At 37.4% G+C, this 16,749-nt stretch overlaps 1 protein-coding gene across 1 annotated transcript in view; it reads right to left on the reverse strand.

The window, feature by feature from the left end:
* The window catches only part of VPS45 (vacuolar protein sorting 45 homolog (S. cerevisiae)), a 67,646-nt gene that overhangs the window by 31,760 nt on the left and 19,137 nt on the right, over positions 1–16,749 (reverse strand). The window contains exons 11-13 of the mRNA XM_010838722.1: positions 10,036–10,194; positions 9,548–9,655; positions 8,383–8,504 (exon numbers count right to left, since the gene is read on the reverse strand). Of these exons, the coding sequence (XP_010837024.1) occupies positions 8,383–8,504; positions 9,548–9,655; positions 10,036–10,194 (389 nt within the window). The remainder of the gene's footprint in view (positions 1–8,382; positions 8,505–9,547; positions 9,656–10,035; positions 10,195–16,749) is intronic.

A 16,749-nucleotide genomic window follows, 5' to 3' on the forward strand; every position in this document is an offset into this window, starting at 1 on the left:
GCCTGGTGGGCTGCCGTCTATGGGGTTGCACAGAGTTGGACACGACTGAAGCGACTTAGCAGCAGCAGCAGCAGACACTGAGGGAGCTAATGTCTGACACATGCAATTTTTTTCACTGTGAAGCAGAAACACTAGCGTCAGTTAGGTGACTTGGAGATTATGGCAAACATTCTAAACTGATGTGGTGAATAAGACAGAGAGAGAGGGTTCTCCTCTCTCTTTATGTATCTAAGGATACATAAATCTGATTGAGTACCCCTGAAGGCCCAAGTGAGGTGAGAAACAATGAATTTGTAGTGGCCCTAATATATAATTTGTATGATCACCTCTAGTAGTACAGAGAAGTAGATATGAGCCTTAAGGCTGTTACTAATCCAATAGTAATCTGGTGCTTTAGACTATACACCAGATTATTTTATAAACTTCCTATAAATTTATAAATCCTTTATAAACTTATAGGAAAGCATCATCACTGTCTACGAATGACTAACATTTTCTACACTATCAAGGTTTTTTCCTTCACATCTTTGCTTCTAGTTACTGGCCAGCTTTTTCTTGCAGAAAAATTTGCTTAAGAGTTATATAACAGTGATAGTATATTTTTCTGCAAAGTATGATGATCTCTCAATTATTCGGAGACTGAATATTCAGGCAAAATACAGGTCCTTGTCTTTTCTTACATCTGATATGTGTTGTTTCAACTCTTACTAATATTTCTACAGAAGTATTTCTAAGATTTCTATGAATATCTAAAACTCAAGTTCCGCTCTTGTCAGGATCTTTAGGGGTTTATTTCATGAGAAAGGGATCAAATAAACTACAATTGGTTGTAACTTTAAAAACTGATATGAGTCCCTGTAACTTTTACCATAGCAAAAGTGAATAATGAATAATCACTAAATTTCTAAGGATATATGTTTTTAATTCTTCCCAATATATTGATTCTAGAGGTACCAGTGATTCTGAGATAATAATGGCTTCTCAAGTGCAGTCTCAACTGGTTTAATATTCATTAAAGGACGAGTTCTGTGGGAAAAAAAATCGAATGTTGTAATAATGTGCCATCAAGAAGACATTCTACCAATATTTGGTCTATGTAGGGTCTACCAATAGGTCTAGCTATCTAGGGCTAGCCTACATATTTAGAAAACAAGAGGAGAAAAAATACAGGCAGTCACAGTATTCAGAAATAATAAAATCCTCAAAATTGAAATGATTTTTTGCCAGAAAATGAGTATTTTTTACAGTAACATTCCATAAGCAGTGCTCTTTACATTAAGGGATGATTACAGCCTGAGACCCATCTTGCAACTTATTTTCAATAAATACTCATGAATTACACAGATTGCTTCATTAAGAATAAGGGAAGCAGGTTTCTCTCTTACAGGGGTACACGTGACTGACGAGAGGAACTGGACAGTAACACTTCGTTTTGAGGTCCTGGTCTGATAAGTGTGTGTTCATGCTTAGTCGTGTCCACCTCTTTGTGACACTGTGGACTGTAGCCCACCAGCCTCCTCTGTTCATGGGATTTTCCAGGCAAGAATATTGGAGTGGGTTCTATTTCCTCCTCCAGGGGATGTTCTTGCCCCAGGGATCAAACCCGAGTCTCCTGTGTCACCTGCACTGGCAGACAGATTCTTTACCATATGAGCCACCTGGAAAGTCCCTGGTCTGATAAGTCAATTTAAAAAGCAGCTGAGCAGAGTAACAAGGCTCATCCTGGAACATGATGTTGTTTTTCCATAGCTGCCCTCTGCCAATCATCTGCTTCTAGAGTATATATCTTTCTTATGGAAAAGAAAGGCAAGAACTGGGAAGGAGTAAATTCAAGTGGGTTTCTAACACAGCCAGAGAATATTACATTTTAGTTTGATAATTTCAGGGTGCCAGAGTATTTTCGTATTGCTGGAGAGGGAAGAAAATGTCACTGGTGGTAACTGTGAGTTTAGGTTGTATCAATGTAAGGACAAACCTACATAGGGATAGGCTAATAGAACTTTACTCAGTTGTGTATCTAACAGACATGATTATGTCACATTTGGTTATGAAAACATTAATAAATGTATTTTCCTGCACTTCCTACTACTTAGGCTGGCTTAAGGAAGAACATCGGTGGAAAAAAATAAAAAAATAAAAAATCTCTGACATTTTTCCATTTAATTCCTTTCTCTGGTGAATTTTAAAAGTAGATATTCTGATGAGGCCAACAGTAAAACATTTTTATATAATGGTTAAAGGTAAGTGGAATACACAAGTTCAATTCTTTGTACACATCTTCCTGTGCTCTGTAATTCACCATAGCAACTAAAAGCATTAATTAATGCAGATAGCAAACATTAGAAAACATTAGTCTGTTCATGCTGTATATAGATATACAGGGACACCTTGAGAACCCAACGAATTTATACCCTATTCCCAGGTGGTTCAGTGGTGAAGAATCTGCCTCCCAAGCAGGAGATATGGGTTTGATCCCTGGGTTGGGAAGTTCCCGTGGAGAAGCAACCCACTCCAGTATTCTTGCCTGGGAAATCCCAGGACAGAGGAGCCTGGCAGGCTACAGTCCATGGGGATGCAAAAGAGTTGGACTAAATGGCAACAAATTTTATTGGAAGATAAAAACATTTATACAGTATTTCTGGAAATCATTACTTTAATCATTAATCATTAAGTTAAGCAGAAAAACTTAAAACTTTTAAGAGGCAATATTTTACCTATTTTGTGGGCTGTTATAGCTAAAATTCAAATTTTTGAATTAGTACTTACAGATGGTTAAAGATCATATGAGCATGGATTGGAGGAGAAAAGGCCAATGAGAAAGGGCTGCTGCTTCCATAGAAACAAAAGCAAGATTCTACTCGGTTGGTACAAATGTGAACGAGTAATTCCTTTTTGAATTCTACTAAATTTGGAATGCCTGACCAGATAGCTTCATTTTCTCATCACATGTTTCAGTTGCTTGTTTTTATCAGGGATAAAAAGCAATTCTGGAGCAAGAAAAAAAATTTAGCCTCAATGAGATCTGTGAAAGTACCATCTGCGGAGAAAGATCAAACCTAACTTGTGGATATAGCTACACCGCCAAACAGGTTAACCACTAACTCAGCTAAGGGCTAAAACATTTCTACAATCGTTCCTGGTTTTGCAAAGTTGTGTTCTTGCCAGATCTCCTTTGATATCTTCTACTATTACAGTAACAACAAAATCAAGAAGTTCTATCATGATGACACTTAAGTTAACCATAAAGATGACTATAATCAATGACTCTTTTAAATGTGATGATCTAAGGTGAAGACAGTAACTAGAGCTTAGGGTGGGGCTAAGTGAATACAGAATCAAAATACTGTACAGGCAAACTGCAAACATTGAAATTTTCTGGTAATATCAATCAAATTTATTTAGTTTAAATTTCCCAACTCTAAGTCTTATCATGTCAACCACTACAGGTGGCTACATAAGAAATCTGACAAATCTACTGAACATCTATATGTAAAGCACTGTGTTAAATATTGTGAAAAACCCAAATATTAATAAAACATAGTTCTTACTTTAAGATTAAGTACTTAATACCTAGTGGGAAAGATAGATGTGTATACAACTACTGTCTTTTTTTTTTTTTTTTTACAACTACCGTCTTAATATCCAGAGGTAACCATTATTAAAATTTTCTTATTTATTCTTTCAGATGTATTTACTGTATTCATAACCACACATGTGTTTGTGTATATATATGTGAGTGAGTGAGTGAAAGTCACTCAGTCGTGTCCGACTCTTTGCGACTTTCCAGGCCAGAATACTGGAGTGGGTAGCCTTTCCATTCTCCAGGGGATCCTCCCGATCCAGGGATTGAACCCAGGTCTCCCATATTGCAGGCAGATTTTTTACCAGCTGAGCCACAAGGGAAGCCCGAATAGATATATAAATATATGTATAGTCAAGCACAGACTTATTTATATACACCTATGTATGCAATCACATTTATGCTAATATACAGTTTTACACAAAAGGGGTATTATAGCATCTTGATTTTCTATCTAACATATCCTAGAAAGTTTTTGGTATCACGCCATGAAGAGTTATGCCATTTCTTAAGAAGAATGCACAGCAATGTACTATAATCTAGGTAGCCAGTTCTCCATTGAAAAATATTTACCTTGTTTCTGGGTGGGTTTTTTTTTTTTGGTCACCATTACAAATGATGTTTTGGTAAATATCCTTGTGTACATGTCTTTGTGTACTTGTGCGAGTATATCTATATGGCAAATTTTTATAAGTATATTGTTTAGCAGGTCTTTTCAAGTCCTCTGCAGCCTTCCTTCTGTTAAAAACAGGGCCAGGAGGCGGTAGACGCATCTTCTGTGCCTCCTACCACAGCTTCATAGCCAATTTTCTGCCTTCTTCACAATTTTCATTGTCTCAGAAGCTCATGACATAGTTGCACTGTTTTCTCCTGACCTCCTTTCCTGGTCACTCTCTTATTCCCTGAAGACTTTAACTCTGGTTTACTGTCCTCCTTTTCATTCCTGCTCCTTTCAAGATTTTCAGTGACGTTAACATCATCTCACATCCCAGTCTCCTCACCCATACTGATTTGTTCTTCCATCCTTTACAGCCACCAACACCCATGATTATAATATAAACGTTTTCATTACAAGTATCTGCAATACAAAAGGGCTTCCTTGGTGGCGCAGCTGGTAAAGAATCAGCCTGCAATGTGGGAGATCTGGGTTGGGAAGATCCCCTCGAGAAGGGAACGGCTACCCACTCAATCTTGAATACAAGACTTCTTTCTCTAATAACCAGTCCTTCAACTTTCAACTCACTTATGCTAATATCTCTACTAAGAAATAATTCCTTGACCTCATCAATACCTCCAATTCATTCAACAATACTTTTTTCACTATCCAATACCTTCCTTTTTTTTCATTTCCCCAAATCCTGGCTGAACCCAGCTATCAGCCTTCTCTTCATTTACTCTAGCGCAGCTAAAACCTGCTAGAGAAAAATCACACAACTCGGCTCATGGGCTGTATTTTAAACTAACAACACAAAACTCCAATGGGCACTCAACCCTGCTTAGAAGTTTTACTTACATTTCCCTAGTAAATTTGATTCCAAGCCTAAAAATAACAATTTCACAATGTTTTTTCTTTTTATCCTGTACCTCACCTAATAGCTTGATGTCATATTTTACTGAAAAAATAGAAGTAATCAGACAAGGTGGTTTCCATGTTCTCACCATCAAAGCTACTACAGTGAAAGAAGCACCTCTGCTCCCATCAAAATCTCCTCTGCTTGTGTTCTAGCTCCCTCAGACTTCACTTCTGCAACTCTTCCCCCTTCTCTTCTGCATTACCTATTTCTCTTTCTTTAGGATAATTCTCATCAGATTATAAGTGTGCTCTAGAATTTCTCTTTCCCCCAAGCCCACAGTCTCTTCTGACTATGATCCCATTTTCTGACCCTCTTCATGTAAAACTTCTTAAAAAGTGTTACATACATCTATCTGTCATCTCTATCTTATTTCTTGTAACCCTCTCTAATTTGGCTTCCAAACTCACTGAAACTGGGGAATAAAGTCATCGAAGACCTTCATATTGCCAAATCTGATGGATTTTTCACTGTCCTCAACTTTTTATGTCTCAGAAGACTAGTCTTTAGGTAACCACTCACTCCTTGATCTTTATGACATCAAGCTTTTCTGATTTTCCTCCTGTCTGTCTGTCTCTTCTTCAGTCTCTATTGCTGACTCCATATCCTCTATTCAGTGCTTAGTCCTGGACTCTTTCTTTCCCCCTTCTATGCTCTCTCCCTGAGTGATCTAATCACCTTTAAAGGTGACATAGCTTTAAGTCACCAAAATCTTGACGACTTCCAATTTAGCACTGAACATTTCCAATTATCTAACAGACATCTGCAATTTAACAATAAAACTCTTGACTTCCTTCTAAAACCTGAGAATTATTCTTGACTTCTCTCTTACCCATGTCCCATTACTCTACTCCCATTAAGTAAGTCTATTGATTCTACCTTCGCTCCCAGGCTCCTTATCCAAAGCATCCTCATTTCTTACCTGGACTACTGCAGCCACCTCCTAAGTAGTCTTTCTGCTTCTAATTTTACCTTCAATGATCCATGCTCCCCAAAAGCTGATCTTTTAATACATGGTTCAGTTTATGTCATTTGAATGTTTAAAGCTCTTTAGTGGCTTTCTACGCCACTTAAAAACAAAAAACAAAAAAAATCTTTACCAGGGCCTACGAGACCCCATGTGATCCAGCCCTACTTCTCAACTTATTTCCTCCTTACTTGCTATGCTCCAACTGCACTGGATTTTTTTCTGTTCCATGAACTTGCCAAGTTTTCTTTCTTCAAGGACTTTGTTCTGGTGTATCCTCTGCTTATGATGCTTTTCTTCCTCATCATTATGTGATTGGTTCTTTCTTGTAATTCAAAACTCATCTTCAATATCACTTCTTTAGAGAGGTTCTCTCCATCTGAAGTAGCCCTCCCCACCTTGACAAAGTACTCTGTAGCTTATTATCCTATTTATTTCCTGAATAGCACTTATCTCATCCAAATTATATTTTTTATTTGTTTACTACTTTACTGTCTGTCTCCTTCATGTAAGTTAAGGCAGGTTCTTTGCCTTTCCTGTCACTTCTACTTCCCTAGCATCTTAAGCAGTTCTTGACATATAGAAAGCATTCAAATATTTGTTATAAAAAAGGATGAAGCAATTGAATTATTAACATATATTTAGGTAATAGTGACAAATGCTTTAACAGATGCTGACAACTGATAAATTGTGCATTTTGCTGGAAGAGCATCATTTTGAAATTTATTTGGAAACGAATTCCCCAAATTAGAAAGGTTTGCTGTCATGAACTAATCATCCACTCTTCTGGTGATCTATTATGTCCCTTTAGCTAATTTCTTGTTCAATAATTCTTATATGAAATTCATAAGAAAAATCAATATTTTTACTTTTATCATGTTAATTAGAGGCTATTTAATAGAGTTATACTGTTTTTCAAAAAGCCACTCAGGTGAATAGCTTTGGGCTGGCTTTCCTTTTTACCACTTTGCTTGACATTTCTAAATTTTGATTCCAAATGAGTATACTGTCTGAATTTAACCCCAGATGTTCTGCTTCTCAACCCTGGATTTTTAAAAAGAATTTTTTTCATACATGATATTTTACATGTTTCAGTCCAGGTTCAATGCATGATACTGGATGCTTGGGGCTAGTGCACTGGGACGACCCAGAGGGATGGTATGGGAGGGAGGAGGGAGGAGGGTTCAGGATGGGGAGCACATGTATACCTGTGATGGATTCATTTTGATATTTGGCAAAACTAATACAATTATGTAAAGTTTAAAAATAAAATAAAATTTAAAAAAAATAATAAAAAAATAAATAAAATAAAATTGAAAAGAGAAAAAAAAAAAAGAATTTTTTTCTGTTCTGTTACCAGACTACAGAGCTTTTTTTAAGAAAAAAAGTGAAAAAATACATTTTTATCATACAAAAGTTATTTATGTACCTCAAAACATTTTTCTCCTTTTGGAAATTTATTACATTCATAAAACACTATTCTTCCAAGGCCTTAGATTACAATTAGCTGAAATAATAGAAGAATTATACCAACAGTAACAATTCGCAAATCAATCTATCTAATAGGATTCAGCTACATATATTAGGCTCTTTATAATATGTGGTCCCAATAAAAAATACATAAATTTTTTTTTGTATAGAATTTATAACTAGGTAGAATTTATGTATATTTAAAATTTCAGGTTGGCTTATGTAAGTTTATTCTGGACAAGCTTTGTTTTTATTAAAACTTAACAAACCACCGGATTAAAATGACAATTGCTTCCTTCAGTTAATACCTAAAAAGAAAACCATCCTTTCCTCCAGTGTGACAAAAGGCCTTTGTTAATTAGGTCTCAGTGTGTATACTGGCCACATTTGGCAAAGTCCAGTCCTCGCCAAAAATAGTAACAACCTGCTCTGGATGGCAATCAAGCAGCAAATCTATTTTCAGCTTTAATGTTTGAAACTCCAAATGCTAGATGCCACGGAACTGAACCTTAAATGGCATAAGTGAACTAGTCTGATACTTAAGGACAGGACACAAGTATCTGGAGTGCTCCGAAACATTTGTTTCTGTATTCTAAAAGAAATAATACTCAGGCTTGATAGAGGAATTTAAATCTAACTTTGACACATGTAAAACCAGAAGAACCTGAGAACTGAAACAACTGGGAAAGGAAGAGTAGAATGACAGAATCTTGGTTGTAGTCTCTTATAGTACCCTAAATTTCCTATTTTCTTAGTGTTTCTGATTTTTATCATTAATATCTTTGTTCTCTTACCTGTCTCTGAGTGTGCTGGGGCCTAGATAAGGATACAGGTTTTCTTTAAGCTTTCCTTTGATGAGATGGTCCAGGGTCTCATGTAAGAAAGGTTGATGCTGAGTATATACATTTTCTACTCCCTAAGACAGGGGGAAATGGTTCTTATGTCATTTTTTTTGAAACGTGCAATGTAACTGTTAACGATACTCATATCAGAAAAGGACATGCAATAGCGATTTCAAGGGGTAAGAGTCAACCAGGAATTTTAGGACAATTTTAGTTATTATTTTTATCAATAGAAATGTTCCAATCTTATGAAAATACGCTGTAATTTAAGGCTAGCTATTATAAAGGAATTTTTAAAATGCAACTGCTTAAATTCCTTATCTCTTCACTGATTCATTCTTTTGAGAAAATATTATATGATAGGTAAATAAAAAGAAAAGGACTATGTAGCAAAAGAGACTAGAAACACTCAGGAAAATGAAAAAATTTCAGGAAACATAAAGAAAGGCTAGCAGATTACAACGAACTTTTGACCGTATTAAGAAAATAGGTAGTTTTAAAAGATTTATAATCGCTTGCTTCATCTTTAATTTCTGTCACAGGAAAAACTACCCAACAAACCTTAAATTATAAACAAATGGAGTAAAATAGTTATGACTAACAGGCTGCCTTTTTATTCTTGGGTATTTCCCGGAAATATCTTACTATTCCCTTATTAGCTGTTTGGGCCAATGCTGATGCTGTTCCAATACAGAAAGTATTAAAAAAAAAAAAAAAAGTATTTAAAGAAAAAGCTTTCAAGAGACTGTCTGCTTTAATTTCATTTAACTGCATGCACGCATGCTAAGTCACTTCAGTCATGTCCGACTCTTTGCGACCCCATGGACTGTAACCTGCCAGGCTCCTCTTCCATGGAATTCTCCAGCCAACAGTACTGGAGTGGATTGCCATGCCCTCCTCTACAGGATCTTCCCAACCTAGGGATCAAACCTGTATCTCCTGTGTCTCCTGCATTGGCAGGCGGGTTCCTTACCACTAGCGCCACCTGGGAAGTCTCTCATTTAACTGACAGTACTAAATCAGCGGCAATCCTGAAGTTACTTGGAAGATCACATTCATTCACTCTCAGGGTCAGGGGCTTCAACTGTTTCTTATTTAGGAAAGCATAGCAATATACCTTTAATCCTTTGAGGAACTGCTTGGTAATAGCCACAGCATCTTTGGGGCTGAAGAGGTCACTTCCTCTGACCCGTTTACCACCATATTCAATTACTGCAGACACAAGCTTTGTTTTAAAAAAAAAGAAAAAAGAGAGAGAGAGAAACAACTTCTTACTGCTTGGGGGAACAGGAAGAAAATAACTTTATTATGGAAATGAAGACACGAGAGGACAGAATTAGGATCGAACCCAGCCTCCTGCATTGCAGGTGGATTCTTTACCAGCTGAGCCACAAGCCCAAGAAGTGGGTAGCCTGTCCCTTCTCCAGTGGATCTTCCTGACCCAGGAATCGAACCAGGGTCGCCTGCATTGCAGGTGGATTCTTTACCAACCCAGCTACCAGGGAAGCCCATAAAAACAGTATGACTCATCATCTGTCAGAACTAAAAGGCTGTAACAATAGAGTTGGTTCCTGTTTGGCGGGATTCATGTATAAATCCAGTTACCTTTCGATACTTTTCAGAAACACCTTTATTCCTAAGGTCCATCATTAATCCTGGTAGGCTATTGCTGCTGTGTCGCTCGTAATGTAGCGCATAAAGCATCACCAGGCGGGCAGCATCAAACTCTGTCACTCTGGGGTTCTGCAGGAGCCTCTTTACGTTCTGAAAAAACAGAGAACTGTTATTTATCCTCCCTTCACTTGGGTGATGTATAATATCTTAGTTCTAAGAATTACTGAATGGTAGTGATACATCTGACTAAGATACCATGACTAAGATCACTGGGCTTCCCAGTGGCTCAGTGGGTAAAGAATCTGCCTGCAAAGCAGGAGACACAAGAGATGCAGGTTCGATCCCTGGGTTGGGAAGATCCCCTGGAGAAGGGCAGGGCATTCTAGTATTCTTGCCTGGAGAATCCCATGGACAGAGGAGCCTAACGGGCTACAGTCCATAGGGTCGCAAAGAGTTGGACATGGCTGAAGTGACTGAGCACACAAGATGACTACTAAGGCAATGTACAGGTCACAGGTTTAGCAACTGTTTCAACTACAGAAAATGAGATGCCTTTTGCCTAAGATAAGAATTAAATAAGGACATAAATTCTCATTGTAACTGCTTAAGACAAATATGAATTTAACCATGGTTATTTCCTCTTTTCTTTCCTTTGACTGAGATAGTCTAGGGTCTTATGTGGGAGAGATTACAATTTCCCTGCCAAAATAAGAAATACACATTATTCCCACCACTAGTTCTACTGCTTCAGTCAATATAGCACACAAGAGAACTTACCAGTTGACTTGTAAAACTCTACTGCCTTCTTTCAGTGTTAGTGACTGACCAGTGAAATGAAGACACATTGGTAGAATTTTACATAGGAGAACAGGCTTAATCTCCAAGAAGCATCATATGTAACAATATGTCTCAACATGGTTCACAGAGATATGAATATGTGACAGCATGTAATCTGTAAATGAACACTTATGATCTTAAGAGGGCAGGTACTGACAGCAAAGGAAAGCAGACAAAATTATGTTTAGGTTTTATCAATTCTCCCATAAGGAGACTTCCCTACAGTATAGATTTATATTTATTATGCAGTAGAACACATTAATTAGAGCCAACAAATACTTGTGATCACTCTCTAAAGCACAAGGTACTATGTCAGGCACTGGAGGTGATAGAGATAAGTTAGACACACTTTCTGTCCTCAGTGAGTTCACAGACAATGAGGATAAAACAGTATAGCTCATTCTTCTATAAAATACATTTCTTAATGTGCTTTAGCTCTACGAGATGGTAAACATGGAATAACACAGAAGGCATATTGGTTTGTATGTAATTTTTCAGCAAGTTAATATTTAGAAAAGATCAGGGACAAGCTTCCTTTTTAAAGAACATGCTTCACCAATATGTTAAGGAAAAAGATGAAAATTCAACGGAAAGTAGTGTTTTTTTAAGAAGTAACTGGCTTTGCAGCTTTAAGAACTGCTGCACTTTCCACAATGTTAAGCTACACGGGGAAAGGGAAAATGAGAATGAAAAGAATGCAAAGATGTTTATCTGTGTCAAAAAGAAAAACAAAACAACAACCCAAAACTGACTGATATCTTCATACTGTACTTTTAATTTTGATGACACAAGTTTCTATGAGAAGCAGATATTTTTGAGGCCTTATTTGCTGAAGAAAAAGACATGAGCCACAAGAGTAAAACCACAAAGGATGGTCTGAGTGCATTTCTAGGTGCAAGCGTTAGTCGCTGTCATGTCCAACTCTTTGCGACCCCACGGACTGTAGCCCACCAGGCTCCTCTGTCCATGGAGTTCTCCAGGCAAGAAAAACTGGAGTGGGTTCCCATTTCCTTCTCCAGGTCCAAATGCCAGTGGAAATTTAACTGTGCTAACATTTTAATTAGGATTGTTATTATTTTATTAGGGCTCTGATTACAAAGTTATATAGATTTTTCTTTCTTTTTTTAGTTATATAAATTTTAAGTGATCTGCTTATAACCCTATTTTCCCATAACCCTTGTTTATTTTTAGTCCATGATTTTGCAGAATGTGAAGTTTTCTCAAGAACACATATGTGGTATTATAACAGAAACATATGTATAAAAAAACCAAAAACTGAAAATCAGTGCAATGGGGGAAAGGGAACACAAAGTAAAGAGACGTTCGTCTAGTTACTGAGGAATCATAAAAAACTTCGTTTCTACAAAAGGCCTTAAAAACTAAGCTTTGGAATTAGTTTGAGAGGCTGAAAGAGATACTATTAATAGGGATATGGAAATCAGAGAAAGAAATGAGTTGAAAGACTAGTAAGAGTCTTTGGAGGGCACTGGATTCCGAGGACATAACCACTAACATCTGTATAGTACTCTGCAACTTACAAGATGTTTTTAAATACATTATCTTTTTAGTACTTCACGACAACAATGTCTAATGTCTAAGAACTCGACTGTTCACACTAAAAAGAGGGATGATGATGAAATGCAGAGCCTCCTAGGTAGCTTTCAAGTAGAAAGTTCTCTCAGTAGGATTTCTACTGTTGCTTTTCTGGGTGAACATTTCACTACCATCATCCTTACAGGATCAAAAAGGAAGAAATTTCTCTTCTACAGACTTAAACCCTGCTATCACAAAACTTTCCTTACTTCTTTTCCCTTTTGTGGTAACTTCTCCAGACAGCAGTGACTAAATATAGGCTGTTTAGAATAGCCTGTTCACACATTTCACTAATTTCTATTATAATATGGAGAAATTTCAGGATACAAATTCCTTATCAAGTAAAAATACACCATTTCAGAAGTATCTCAGTCACTTGGCATAAAACATCCATCTGAGATCTCTGTTGTTGCTTTTCTTATAAGCGCAATGTTTCACTTTCTGCCCTTGTAGTCTCTTTTTACCTTAAATCTACTCAATTTCTGACTGATCTGTCTTTGCTGTTTAGTCGCTAAGTCATGTCCAACTCTTGTAACTCTATGGACTGCAGCCCTCCAAGGTCCTCTGTCCATGGGACTTCCCAGGAAAGAATACTGGAGTGGGTTGCCATTTCCTTCTCCTGGGGATCTTCCCAAGCCAAGGATGGAACCCGTGCCTCCTGAATTCGCAGGCACCAGGGAAGCCCGACCTGTCTTTGTACATCTAAGCAAACATGAGATTACTCAAGTAACTATAAACCCACAAAAACCAGAATGGTGACAAAGACTATTTGCAGCAATTAGTTTATACCCTTCCTATTTGCTCCCTTTCTAATTACCTTCCCTTCGATCTTGACTCCTGGCTCTGTTTCTCATTAATAAATCCACTTGTATTCCTTGAAATGTGGTACTGGTTTTTAGAGTCTGTCGCTTGACTCTTAGCTTTTCCTTGATGAGCAGCCTTGTGATCTGACAGCCCAGATCTGGTCCAAGACTACTCTGCTTTCTCTTGAGCCCTGAGGACCCAACCCATGGCTCAGGTCAGTGTTCCAGTTAAACTCACCTAGTTCCTCATGAAAAGACACATGTAGGTACAAGCTGAATTCTTTCTTCTTTCTCAGTTATATAAGTCCTCAAAGAAGCAGGGCCTTTTTGTCTGCCTGAATGCCACATTATCCTTTGACTTAATTTTGAACTATTTTCCCTCATGGCTACTTGACTCAACTTGACTGATAGTGACATACATTATACAGAGATTCCAGGGTTTTAACCAAGGAAGAGGAGAAAAAGAATCTGAGAGCCTTTAATTGCATAGGCGGTATGTGCTTCATGGAGGTATTTATATGTTAAAAATATGGCTGAATTATAGAATGACTTTTTGGTATCTTTTTTCTTATTAAATTTCCCATAACCTTGAGATAATCAAAGGAGAAAAGTATACTGTTACATAATAACAGCTGAGTAAAGAGTGAAACGGAAAACTACTGTCCACTTAAGAAGATGGGATTCAAAAATGTTCCACTGGATTCTAACATTACTATAGGCCCAATGAAGGAATAGGAAAAGAAATGCAAAAACACTATCTGTGAAGGTCAAGTTTCAAAATGGAGCTAACATTCATTCAAAAAGACATTAAAAACAATTCTGATATTTAGAGATCCTTCTGTTATCTTGGGCTGACTACTTTTGTGTTTTCTTCTACCAAAACTATGCTAAAGCAGCACAAGAAAAAAACATTTGTATTGACATACCTATATTTTATGGAGAAGGAAATGGGAAACCGACTCCAGTATTCTTGCCTGAGAAATCCCATGGACAGAGGAGCCTGGTGGGCTACAGTCCATGGGGTCGCAAAAGACTTGGACATGACTTAGTGACTAAAAGATGACAATGACAACCTATATTTTAAACTATTGTACAATACAGTCGAAGTCTGCAACTAAAGATAATTCTCTCTTTTTTTTTTTTGGCTTTAATTTAACCTAAAGAACAAGCTCTGTACCCTGTTATCAACGATCACAGTACTGTAGTAAAACACTCAATGAATAGCATTATAAGCCAACAGATTAGAATAGCAGATGAAAGCGGCAGAAGTCTTCAGCATGTTGATATGACTTTAAAAACGAGTCTAATCTAACAGTCTGAGAGAACAGTTATGGAGAGCTTATCTAGAAAAAAATGATAGAAAATAGGCGAGATCCAGTTCCAGTTCCACTAACTAGAAAATATATCAGGTTTCTTTTACTTAATGACTAGTCAAATTTAGCTTTCTTGTAGGTCTTCTGCTGGTCAACACCGTTTCTGAAACATTAGTTAAATGATGGTTTAGAGAGACAGGATCATTTTTAATCTTAGTTGGTCAAAGTAAAATTGTCAGCTCAATTTTTTGTGTCCCAAACAATTTTCTTACAATTCTAAAGAGAAGCAAAAAAGCTTTTCTAAAATCAGAGAGAGTTCCAAGATCATGAGTGAATTAAAAGACATGTCCTGGATGCCATAAAAAAGAGAATGCACTATAAAATAATAATACTGAAAACAGTGATAGTTAACATTCATTGAATGTTATAAGCACCAGGTATTATATTGTTTTATATGTACTAGCTCACTGGATCCTCACAAAAATCTTTGAGCTAAGTACCGATATTTCCCCCATTTTACAGACAAAAAGACTAAGACTGGAGTGGCTAAGAATCATTTTTAAACCCAAGACATCAAAGATCCAGGCCCTTACAGTCGCTATTCTATTCTACACTGCTTCAAACAGAACTCTTTACCTTCATTTCTCTGACAAATATTTACTGTCCTATGTGTTATTAATGGCAGATTTGAGATCTTTTACCCAAGGTCAAAGAAATAGAGGAAAACAACAGAATGGGAAAGACTAGAGACCTCTTCAAGAAAATTAGAGATACCAAGGGAACATTTCATGCATAGATGGGCTTGATAAAAGACAGAAATGGTATGGACCTAACAGAAGCAGAAGATATTAAGAAGAGATGGCAAGAATACACAGAAGAACTGTCCAAAAAAGATTTTCATGACCCAGATAATCACGATGGTGTGATCACTCACCTAGAGCCAGACATCCTGGAATGTGAAGTCAAGTGGGCCTTAGAAAGCATCACTACGAACAAAGCTAGTGGAGGTAGAATTCCAGTTGAGCTATTTCAAATCCTAAATGATGATGCTGTGAAAGTGCTGCACTCAATATGCCAGCAAATTTGGAAAACTCAGCAGTGGCCACAGGACTGGAAAAGGTCAGTTTTCATTCCAATCCCAAAGAAAGGCAACGCCAAAGAATGCTCAAACTACTGCACAACTGCACTCATCTCACATGCTAGTAAAGTAATGCTCAAAATTCTCCAAGCCAGGCTTCAGCAATACGTGAACCATGAACTTCCAGATATTCAAGCTGATTTTAGAAAAGGCAGAGGAACCAGAGATCAAATTGCCAACATCCACTGGATCATGGAAAAAGCAAGAGAGTTCCAGAAAAACATCTATTTCTGCTTTATTGACTATGCCAAAGCCTTTGTGTGCATCACAATAAACTGTGGAAAATTCTTCAAGAGATGGGAATACCAGACCACCTGACCTGCCTCTTGAGAAACCTATATGCAGGTCAGGAAGCAACAGTTAGAACTGGACATGGAACAACAGACTGGTTCCAAATAGGAAAAGGAGTACGTCAAGGCTGTATATTGTCACCCTGCTTATTTAACTTATATGCAGAATACATCATGAGAAACGCTGGGCTGGAAGAAGCACAAGCTGGAATCAAGATTGCCGGGAGAAATATCAATAACCTCAGATATGCAGATGACACCACCCTTATGGCAGAAAGTGAAGAGGAACTCAAAAGCCTCTTGATGAAAGTGAAAGTGGAGAGTGAAAAAGTTGGGTTAAAGCTCAACATTCAGAAAATGAAGATCATGGCATCCGGTCCCATCACTTCATGGGAAGTAGATGGGGAAATAGTGGAAACAGTGTCAGACTTTATTTTTCTGGGCTCCAAAATCACTGCAGATGGTGACTGCAGCCATGAAAATAAGATACTTACTCCTTGGAAGGAAAGATATGACCAACCTAGACAGCATATTAAAAAGCAGAGACATTACTTTGCCAACAAAGGTCCATCTAGTTAAGGTTATGGTTTTTCCAGTGGTCATGCATGGATGTGAGAGTTGGACTGTGAAGAAAGCTGAGTGCCAAAGAATTGATGCTTTTGAACTGTGGTGTTGGAGAAGACTCTTGAGAGTCCCTTGGACTGCAAGGAGATCCAACCAGTCCATTCTGA

This window comes from Bison bison, unplaced genomic scaffold, assembly GCF_000754665.1.
Source record: "Bison bison bison isolate TAMUID 2011002044 unplaced genomic scaffold, Bison_UMD1.0 scf7180017864104, whole genome shotgun sequence".
Lineage (NCBI taxonomy): Eukaryota > Metazoa > Chordata > Mammalia > Artiodactyla > Bovidae > Bison > Bison bison.